An 11683-nucleotide genomic window follows, 5' to 3' on the forward strand; every position below is an offset into this window, starting at 1 on the left:
GTATATAATTTTCTCAAAATGGACAGAATTATTCGTATCAGTATTAAGGAAAAACACTTCTTTATATTTGTATTTAGAATAATTTGTGTAGACCAACTTTCGGCATTTGTTTAATTTTTTTTAACGATAATGACTGTAGCGCATTGAATATATTCGGAATATTTTTAAAGGTAGATGTGAAATATGTCTTCCATATTTACCTCTTCCATATTTGACTATTTTAACAAAAAAAATTAACTTTAACTTTTGACCTTTATGTGGCTTTTAAAGATAAATATAGGAATGAACTGATACGATTTCTAATTTGCATCGGTCGATATACATCGTTTTGAAAAGTCTTGTCTGAAGACCAAGTAAATAAATGCTTCTTTCTATGATTAATCAATTATTAAACTCAGTTTTTGAGAAAAATGCCTATAAATTCTTAAAGCTGTTAACAGATAAATTTAAGCGTGAAGGATTAAAAAAGGCACTGAACAATTTTGATCGTAGTGGTACGTTTTCGAAACGATGATACATAGTGTCTTTTTATCAAGTCGTTAAAGTCTCTTGATGGGTCGATTGATAATACATATTTTGGTATTCTGTTATTACTATCATTATAGCATTTTTTCTATAATAAAGATTATATTCAGTTAATAAAATTTCCCGAGATTTCATGCGAGGTCCAAATGAATGTTGTTAAACTCTACTAGATAAATCCAATCTTGCCAAAATATTGGAAGAAAAAGAACTATTATAGACAAAATTGTAAGTTTTGAAACACAACAAACTTTCAGTTGCAAGGACAGTGTTTCAGACTTAAACCCCGATAAGGTTTAGTCTGTCTTCATATTTACCTTATACAATTGCTTTGATTTATCCTCAAGCAGAATGATACTGTTTCTGATATGTTCTTGACCTCTTCTTTTAAGATGGTATTTGATAGTAAACATTTTGATGTACAACTTCAAATATGAGTTTAATTGAATGTCAAGAAAATTGCTGCAGTGGAAAAGATTATTGAGGTCATATGAGATCAAGTGATGCAACTAGTTTATTAGATCTTGACCTTAAACAAGAATTTTTGTGACACAGCTGAAATAATTTTAAATGGAAATGCATTCACTTTTCACAAGGACTCATAATGATTTTAATATGGGTTGGGTTTATCTTTTCCAATTGCGAAGATATGACATTTTAAAGAAATTCAGTCATGAACCAGTGAACGAATAGGCATTGGGTTAAACATGGAACTATTTATTCAAATATTAAAGACATTTGTACCGCAATTGCTTGTGTCTGACGAAGGTCTAAAGCTGAAAAGTTAAGGCCATATATTTACACAACAGAGAAGACCTTATTAGGTCAAACTGTAGCATGCACATATTCTTATTTGCTAAATTACGTTTCAATCAGACATAAAGTATGTCAATAGGGTATATTGATTAAGAAAATGAATTTCAAGTTATGAAACAGTATACACATAAAACAGTTATTTATTAATATATAGCAAACATAAGTGCATATACCTTTATCATGAAAATGATATTGTACTTGTTTCTTGAAGGATGTGGCGAAGTGACATCACGTGTGGGCGGCCATTTATCATATCTTGTGAAATGGTGATTTAAAGCCAGCATAAGTGTAAATCTCAATTATTTCGCTATTTCATAAGCTACTAAATTAAAGAGGCTAGTTAAATATTTACGTAAAGAGGAACAGTGGCTGTTGTCGGCAAGTAAATTAAAGACTATATCATGAACTGTTCTTCCTGCATTCGCAAATCAATATGCATAAACACGCATCGTTCCATGAAAGATAGTATTGTTAACTATATTTCCTTCGTCAACAACCTTTGTACTTTTAACGCTTTAGTATTATTTCTCTCGTCGAATTTTATTTTGTGAGCTACATTACATGTGCTTTAGAATTAGAAAAAAATGAAACAATTCTTAAGAATAAGAAACGAGTGTCGATTTATAGAAAATTAAACGCGGTACCATGATAACATAATCATTTTAGCTAGCGTATTACAATTGACATGTGTATCAAAAGAGCTATTACATACAACGACTGAGGAAAAATGTAATAATTTTATCAATGGAAACGTTATTGAAAAAATGGGTCCTTTATGCACTTTATCACAAGACAGAAACGTTATGAAATTTTGCGCCTCAATCAAATATTGTTATTATAGATATATAATGAATGATTTAACAATATAAAGTACAGCTTTTTTTAATTTTTAGAAGAGTAAATTTCTGAACGTTCATTTTAAGTTTTATCATTGCAGGTAAAAATAATCGTTACAGAGAACATATGATATTAAACAATTCGTATGTTGTTGTTACTTAACATATTTCTGGCCCTGATCTCAGTTTCACTTTTCCACTATCTTTTCCTTTTGTAAAAGTAAAACTGAGGTCGGAAGTAAGCTAATCTAACTTTTATGGCCCCGGGGCCTGAAGTCAAATTTATTTTTTATTAACACGAAATAGCCTGCTGTAGACAAATATCAATAACCTTGTATTCTGTATTTGAGGAAGATATGCTATGACCAAGGTAGATTAAAATTGAAAATGAGGAAAAATTCAGACAATATTTATCATTTTCTTTTTATCACTTAATTTATTTAAAACGATATAATTGCAAAAAATAAGTTTGTATCTGTCTTGTCACATCAGTTTAATACTATAGGGTTGTATAATATCTTGTAAAATCTCAGTAAACTGGCTAGCACGCAATGAAAAAAAAATACAAAAAATGACACATTAACTAATTTCCAGAAATAGCAGATCTCAAATTTTAAGCATTGACCGTGTATGATTTCAATACCAACAAAATACAGACACTATAAGTATTTTATATAATGAATAGTTTCAAGTGCTCCTATTCGTCAAAAAAAAAAACCAGGTAAAATTTAAAAAAAAAGCTATTGAGAAATTTGGCATCGAGTAAATTCAAACTTTGATGTTTAATTCTCTTAAAATTGAATATTAGTGAAGAAATGACATTGTTTCTCACACTCAAATTTGTTTTATAGTTTAAAGTCCTTTCAAAACAAAGAAAAATTTGGTTAGGGTGGACGTTTTGAAGGAATTTTTAATAAACAGTCAGAGGTCACTAACATGAAAAGTAAGTCATTGACCTAGTTATTTTAAAGTGAAAATAGCTCTTTTGTAGTAAGACTACAATGTACAATTAGTAGTATTTCATTTATTAATAGTAAAATTTTTGCACCTCTGAGTAAAAGATAATTAGAAATAAATACTTATATGGAATTATTACTTACTTTTTAGCTTGTCTTTTGATATTTCCAGTTAAACCAATACAATATGTAAAAATTTCTCGATATTTTCAGTAGAGTAAAAAGGTTTACCTCTCATCTACAAAATAAAAAACCATGTATAAATATGAACATCTATTCAGCTTTAGTTTGTGAATATGTTTACAATTTTTATTGTACATAAAAATTACTGTATTAAATACCATAGCACAATCATATCAGATACTTAATCATGTGTACTTTTTTTCTAATCCATCGCATTACATAAGTCCTACATACAGGATCGATTTGCACAGTAATTTTAGTACTTATAGCCTAACTGCAAAAGATTACCTTTATGTCGGCCATATTTTGACTGAAAAGGACATAGAACTATGATGTTTCATTCTTCATCCAGTTTACAAGAACAAACAAAAATAGAAAGACAAAGACAAAAAACCTGCCCGAATTCATGTTCATTGTGAGGGAGTCATTTAACCCTGATATTACCAATCAGATTATACCTCTTGATCAACGTATTGTTTTCCAGCATTTTCTTTTCTGATCTTACACATTTGTAATCATTAACTCACTTTTACAATGTGTTGTGGACACCTGAAGAAACAGTGTGGTTTCCTTGTTGGCTTTACTTCCTCTTTTGATAATATTCGCTGACACCCACCATTGCCCTCAGACAGACTTGATTCCCACTATCAAATGTAAGGAGGAAAGCAAATGGCCACAATTAGCGTTCTGATTTGTGGTCTTAAATGACAATAATAAATCATTTATTCAGATTTACCCCCATGCTTTTTTTCGATTTGTCCCTACGCGATCAAAGTACGACCGCTACTTAAGAGATATACATTCAACCTTAAGGTGTTACCTTTTGTTTTGAAGTTAATCAATAAACTCGGAAAATATTTCAGTGGCATTAACGAAATTCATTCACACCTAGGGTGTCTGACAATTTGTTGTCCTCTCATAATTTAGTTTTAAAATGACTTGCTTTCTCAAGGAATAATTGTTTCTTACGTACGATTGATACCAATTTTTGATTTACCCACCACTTTGACGCGTTGTTCATTAATAATTTCATCAATTTTTTCTATTCTGTTTATAATCTTTTCCTAATAAATTTATCTATTTGTTTAAAAAAGTTAAAAACTTGAGATTTTGTTATTGCATTCTGTTAAAAAATTATTACGTGAAAATTATCTTTTTGAATTTGTAATTGTTGTTAATGTAATTGATTGACTATTTTTAAAAAATCGCCGTCTACAATGCATACACTAACCCAGCCATTTTTTTTCTAAAAAGGGTAGTTTACTGATATGATTCTCAAAAGAATATAAGTTGTTTTTTACAGACATATCTTTAATTTAAAGAGCGAAAGTGGGGTTGTCAAAGCATGCAAACCTTGGTCTGGGTTGTGCTTGGGTATATGTGATGTTCATGTATAAACAAAAATTGTGATTACCATTGCAATTAGATATAGTCGTTAAATCATTAATTACATTGTGTTTTAGGTGGGGGGGGGGGGGTATATTTTGCTAGATCAGTCTTCATAAAATCTGTTTGCTATGTATTTTGGTAACATTTAACGGTCTAGTTTAAAAATAAAAATCTTCTGCATTTAAATACAACATGAAAGTCTTCTTCAAAAGAAATGATCAACGTCAAATCGTAAAGACGATATTTAATATTACATCAAAGGAATATTAAATTGTCCGTTGTATATATAAGACATACTTTTAGTATTGCCAAACTTCTTTTTCGAATGATGTGGTTTGTTTTATAAAAACCCTCTATAACAATTTTTGTTTAACAAAGCTCTGTTTATGTTTTGAAAGTAGACCCAAAATGAATGTGATAAACGCTAGGTACTATTTATTTATGCTTAAAAGGAATTAGAACAGAGAGAAATTAGCTTGAAAAAAAACCTTTACCGGTATATTGAAACAAGGTAAACAAAAACAGGGCAAGATCCTTGTTTACATAACAAGACATTTTGAGCTCTGTATCTTGATTATAACTCTTCAATTGACACTTAAAGTTTGGTTAATGATTAGAAATGCATTCTAAAGCATTATAAACACTAATCAAAGTACTGAAGAACTGACGGGAGTTGATTTTGTCGATGTTTCAATGATATGTTATTCTGCATGACAAGTACATGTAGTTTCTAATTTGTATTTGAATTACGCACATTTTTATAATATGAATTTTTGGACTTTTTCGACAAGAATGTCGAGAAACCCCCATATGAATCATGGTGAACAATATTTAGAGTAAAATTAATTCAATCAAACTATGTATCAGTAATACAAAATATTTCTCGAAAATTGTATGGATCCAGGCAATGTTGAACTCTAGTCTCGTTCAACCAAACGCTCGGCTGACACCGTAAATCTCCGACAAGCATTTACAGAGACAGCCGAGCGTCGAGTTGAACGAGACTATATTGAACTCTGGCGTAGGAATACATACAACTACAAAAAATATTTAAATTGTTCGTACCATTTAAAATCTGATTATTTTCAATGTATTTATAAATAAGTTTCCTGAAAAACAATGCTTGAGCATACATTACATCGAATTCATCAATCATTTTCAAGAACTAAGTCTTGTCAGCAGCGATGATTTGTGCTGAGGTCCAAACACTGTTTCACTTTCGGTTTGTCTGAGTAACTGCATAGGAGAGTTGATTAAAATCAACTCCCAAAAAAAGGAAAAATTGAAATCTGACCAAAATCGGGACCATGCCCCTTTAAGAATTAAATATGTTTTTAATACATTAAAGCCTAAATATTTATATTCTCTTCAAAAAAGTTACAAGAGTTTGATGGTATGCTCTACCATACTTTATCAATAACAGCTATCATAATATATTTTCTAAAATGAAAAAAAAAACCAAATTGGTCTAGTTCATGTTCTTTACCTCGTCTGCAATAATTTGGAAAGATTTTTAGAATGCAACTTTTAAGTGTTGTTTTGAAATTAGATTTTGATATATTCATTAAAAAGGTAGCTGGCTTATTCTTTTAAAGTGGTTTATTTAAAGCACTCTTTTCAAACTTTTGTTGACAATATTCACATATTAGGTTTAAGACATCCGAAACTGTGGCATATTTTAGTCTGAATTGCGTTTCCCAAGCTAAGTGTCTTTATTGTGTGTATTTTTAAGCCAAGGAGAAAATATACTATTGATTATTAATTTTTTAATAAGTTTAAGTGTTCAATAGATTATCTCATACATTTGTATTCATATAACAGGGGTATTAAACATCTATTGCAATTACTATTGTAAACTGTAAAGTTTACAGACATGCGTGTTTAGTTCTTATAAGTTATTGAAAAACTTATTAAAATACACATTTTAATTGAATCCAAAGGATCGACGGAAATTCAACAAAATCATTCATTTCATTTTATTTATATGTTTTATGTCTATAATTAACTCATAATACATGTGTCCCAAAATGTTAGCTTAGTCATGAAAAGGGGAACATTAAAGGAAGTTCTCACTTCTTATATAAAAAAAACACAGACAAAAAATATGAGAACTAAGTTAATAACAATATTTTGTATAGTTCAATGATAATTTACGTACATATCCTCAGTAACTATTATGGGGAATAACAAGATAATTAGGCTTCTTAGTACCAAAGAAAATAAATAGCTGAACGATTTCACACCATTTTTATTATCTGGGAAAATATGTGAATTGATTGACGCACTATGAAAGTCACACTAGTTATTTTCCTACATGATTACGAAGGACTCATTTAAATTGTGATGATCATATTGGCTTTTTTTGTTCGCATAGTTATTACGATGCTGGAAGTTAATGACATTCGTTATCTGATCAGTGATTGAAACACCTACTGCCTAATGCGCCATATATAAAAGTCTTTTTTCCAATAGGGATACTTTAGTTCGCTGTATGAATCCATTCTTATAACTAGTATGACAGACTTCCTCTCAACCATCTGGTGCTCTTCAATGAGGAAATATACAGTGCTAATAGTAGTTTTCATTTTTTGTGGGAAAGTATTAACTGGTCCTGTTTTTCGTGAGGTAAGACTGTGATAGGTTATTTTTTACATATTATTACGAAAAAATATTGATATAATTCACATTTCGATACTGCAGCAGATGGTATAGGTATATGATGTTGTTTGAGAGATTTTTGCTTGCATTTCCGCTTCCGGTAGAAATATACAGAGTTGAAAAAAGGAAAATGCAAACCACGCAGAACAACTACAATTTTTGGTTATCAAGATCGTATTTGTTAAAAAAAAATTAAATTTTGTTTGAATTCTTTTTTAAAGATATTTATTTTCAACCGTTGTTTAATTTTCATTTAGTTACAACATTTAAAAAAAATTAAATTATATAGTTTCTAGAATGATACAAAGTGTATGGATTTACACAGCTGAGATATCGAAACTCTTTTATAAACCTCATAAGGGAAATGAACGTGTTAATTGGTTTTAAAGGTATAAACCAAGTTTATACTTCCTATAAACATATCAGTTGATCGTAATTCCATTATACTAAATCAAACACAAACTTTAGATAAACACTTTACGGGCATAAATGTAGAAAATAACAAATAAATGGCCTTAAGGGTCTTAAACTTTCATAACAAAACCGTGGGGCGAAAGATTATTCAGTATATATGGATTTTAACATTTTGTTTGGTGTAGAAACTAGTTTGTTATTTGGTAACATGAAAGATTTTGTTTCTTTTTCATGATTGGGTTTTACACTTAGAGGTAATCAAAATAAATTATCAAGTAGTCTGACAACATTTTTAAATTCATTCCCTCGACTTAAACTGGTAACATATCTATAAATAAAATGAAGGCAAATAAAATTTGCTGTGATTCTCGTTGCTTTAAAATTAATCAGTAACGATGACGGGTTAATAAAAATTGAGCCTAGTCAAGAATGAACTCTGGAACACACCATGCAAAGGAGTTTATAAAAGCAATTATGAAAAGTACGTCCTCCGGAATCTATTTGTCAAGATTTGTCTCGTAATCATTAACAAATTCTTTGCCCACACAAGCAAATTGGTTTGTCCTGAAATTCCATATTTTTATGCGCTTCTTCTTTTACCTTAGGGTTAAAATGACCAAGTTTTACATAAGGGTTAGAAAAATGATATGGTTGTGTAAGTGTTTAATCAATCGCCAATTTTTTTCTTTTGATAAGTACTTATTATTGGGAAATAAACTAAACGTAAATCAAAACGTTATATCTAGCTGGGTTTTTTTTTCAATGAAAATAAATATATGAATATTAAAGATTCCGCTATAACGATAACCAGAGATGTGTATTAAAGGGAGGTCAATGTTCGCAATTAGTCGTTCTTTTTGGTTTCGATGATGTAAAAGTTAACTTGCACCAATTAGATTGTTCTCTTATTAGTTAATGCATTTATTTAGTTTTAAAATGAGATTTTACCCACTATACCACTCCTTTTCTAACCAAAGATTTAATTTCAGATGTTGTATAATAGGTGCGAGCAATGAGTTATAAGTTTAAATGATCAATTATAGAATAAATCAATAAACGTTAGGGAAGGGAAGGGGTGTGTTAAAGAACATATGTTGTGTACGACGTACTTGCAAATGGAGGAAAAGTTTTATGGAAGAAAGGAACATAAGATCAAGTATAAAGAAGTCTTTGATTAAAGTCCAGATACTAAACAGAGTATAGCGGCATTTCATTGGCATGATAAACTATGCCCATACAAACCCGTCCATATTTATTTTTAAAAGGTGTCTTAATATCTTCCAGTCATTATAATCTATTTGATTATTGTACTTTTTGTTGCAGCCTGTAAACTTAAACAATGATGTGGTGTCCTGTAGTAGAAATATGGAATGTGGATGGCTAGTTTGTCTGTGGGCACAAGAATCAAATGCAGAATACGGTTGTCAGTTTTTCCATAATCAGTAAGTATTATTTAATTTATTGCTATAACTTGACTAGAGTGACATTCTGTAAGCATGGTCATTGGGGCTTATTTTATGTTACTAAAGAGAAATAATTCACTGTGGTGTACAAATTGTTTTTATCATAGCACCAGTTAAAGTTATGAGTTGTCAAAGAGTGAATAATACTTAAAATAATGAATTCATTCTTTTGTTTCTTGGTACACCATAATTTTACTGTCAGTTTTGTTTTATAATGCTTGTGCTTTGGACTAAGGGTGGTATGGGACAGTTGTCGATATTATTGTGAATTAAAGTACATTCTAATTAAAATAATTTCACCGGTCTAAAATTATACCAAAAAATATGTTTAAATTTTTTTGAAAGTTGAACATTTTAAAATTCTCCTCGGGGTTCGAACTCGTGACTAACAGATTAGTTATGAACCATCTATCCCTATGTGCTACCCTGTTAGGTGACTATTTTGGGAAAGAAAATATTCATAAAATACAAGTCCGGGAAAATTGGCTTAAGGCTTATATTGATACTTTCCTCACACTTTCTACCTTGATTATATAATCACTTTTAAAAAGTTGGACTCGTAATCTCAAATCTGATTGTTTCCAACATCACGAAAAATATACCGATTACCAAAACAATTATAGAAAAAGAAAGAAATACATGCTTAAACTTAAATTGTTGACTTTTGGAATCGTTTTTGTAATGAAATAATATTTTGCGCTATCTCTCATTGACAAGCGTATTTGATAACACTTCATTACCTTTTTCATTTCTTTCTTCGACTGCCAGATTATATCATTACTATAGCCCTTACTGAAAATACAAATGCCACTCTCTAAGTGAATGTTTGAGTCAAAGCGCCTTGCTTAAGGTTAAGGTCTAGGACAATGTATGTGAAGGGTGTCTATGCAGGTTTAAAAAATTCAAGATAGAAGTTATATAAATGATACTCATGACAATAGGTTTACTCGAAAGAGAGTAACGGGGCTTAATGTTTTGGTAAAACAATGAAAAATAATTTTTAACTTATTATCTTTCAATCAAATATAAAGGTTATAGGTATCAAATCTCGGAGTTTTATCTATTTTTTACTAATAAATTATTCCTAAAATGCACATAAAAACGGCATATACAAGCTATTGAACTCCTTTTAATGATGTCAACTCGAATATTGATAATCGTACATATATGATTTTCCTATGATTTAGCATAGGACGCCATTAAGTTGTTTCGTTTTCTACATGATTTCTTTCAAGTCATAGAGTAAAGAAACAAATCAACCGTGACATCATATATAATGGTTCTAGCACAAAAAACACACTCTACTTTTTACTAGATATTGACCTTAATATTTGTTATAAGCCCGAGTTTTTGATAGCGAATTCATTCAGTTCTAAGGTTAGTTTGAGAAAGGTAACGATGAGCCTTGACATTTCATATATAGTACCATTACCTATTATCGCAAGTATATCTTTTTTTTTTCAAATCGATCAATACAATACTGAATCGGTTAAGCTACGTCGCGTATTCAAATTAGTTCTTGAAATCTTTGGAATGTTTTTATGAAAACATTATAAATATTTAGCTATTGATTTAATCGATAATTCACTATATTACATTGTTAATGAAACAAAGTTCGAAAATTGATACATTACTTAGTTTCATTTCATAAATGCAATAAATTGGTCATTATTTTACAATGGCGTGAGTAGATATATTCAAGGATGTAATCATTTAAGATACATATAATACTTTACAATGTTTATAAATATATCAGACAATCTATCCCTTATTCTGTTTTTAATGAATTAAATTGTCATATAACTAAACCCTTAGTTTGTATTCAAGAGCGTTAATTAAACTGGTAAAAAGAATGAATAGCAAAGAGAATGATTGCAATAAGCCTAATAACTGATAAACTTAAGAAAGTTTATTTTTGCATTTCAGTTGCCATTGTCCATCAAATTTAGAATGCAGCACTGCCTCTATGTCTTCTCCCTCTGATGATCATTTGGTCTGGGATTATCGATGTCAAGAACCGGAATCAAACAGGAAATGACGAATTGACGACAGACATTGTTGGCATATACAGCATCATTGTTATTTGTTAAACTTAAATGTTGTATTTCTTATACTTTGGTTTAATAAAATCATGTGGAAAAAGGTGCAATTGTGTTCTGCTGAAAACCTGAACTATTTTAGGGTGGTTTGATTTTAACGTCATATTTTTTTTCAATTTTTAAGTTGTCTGGCTGTGGAAAAAAGCTCCTACAAATGAGTTTTAGAAAGTCGGTTGCCAAACGAAGAGCAATAACTCCGTCAACGTCATACGAATATTGTATATTTATTGAGACATATAATTGCTCATTTTGATTTTTTAACTCCATTTAAAACTCACAGTCTAATAAATGTATTTACATTTTCACTAAAAAATTACATTACAACATTCTATCCATCATATTCCCTT

The 11683-nt window shown here is 29.9% G+C and overlaps 1 protein-coding gene and 1 long non-coding RNA gene across 2 annotated transcripts; one reads left to right on the plus strand and one right to left on the minus strand.

The window, feature by feature from the left end:
• Positions 1 to 1218: 1218 nt before the first annotated feature.
• Positions 1219 to 3838, minus strand: LOC128190210 (uncharacterized). The gene is made up of 4 exons (XR_008244336.1): positions 3772 to 3838; positions 3275 to 3368; positions 1512 to 1593; positions 1219 to 1298 (listed from the first exon to the last, which is right to left on the minus strand). It is a non-coding gene; the product is annotated as an uncharacterized LOC128190210 (long non-coding RNA).
• Positions 3839 to 7167: 3329 nt separating this feature from the next.
• Positions 7168 to 11381, plus strand: LOC128190209 (uncharacterized). Its single transcript, XM_052862154.1, has 3 exons — positions 7168 to 7327; positions 9098 to 9216; positions 11164 to 11381. Exons 1-3 carry the CDS (start codon positions 7217 to 7219, stop codon positions 11273 to 11275), a joined length of 342 nt encoding a protein of 113 aa, XP_052718114.1. The 5' UTR covers positions 7168 to 7216; the 3' UTR covers positions 11276 to 11381.
• The last annotated feature ends 302 nt before the right edge of the window (positions 11382 to 11683 follow it).

Source organism: Crassostrea angulata, chromosome 6 (assembly GCF_025612915.1).
Source record: "Crassostrea angulata isolate pt1a10 chromosome 6, ASM2561291v2, whole genome shotgun sequence".
NCBI classification, from domain to species: Eukaryota; Metazoa; Mollusca; class Bivalvia; order Ostreida; family Ostreidae; genus Magallana; species Magallana angulata.

What these genes read in the sequence shown, in the direction of transcription:
- LOC128190209 (XM_052862154.1), top strand. Translation starts at nt 7,217, where the DNA reads ATGACAGACTTCCTCTCAACCATCTGGTGCTCTTCAATGAGGAAATAT. An exon ending in CTGGTCCTGTTTTTCGTGAG is followed by an intron (nt 7,328 to 9,097) that starts GTAAGACTGTGA and finishes TTTTTGTTGCAG; the next exon opens with CCTGTAAACTTAAACAATGA. An exon ending in TGTCAGTTTTTCCATAATCA is followed by an intron (nt 9,217 to 11,163) that starts GTAAGTATTATT and finishes TTTGCATTTCAG; the next exon opens with TTGCCATTGTCCATCAAATT.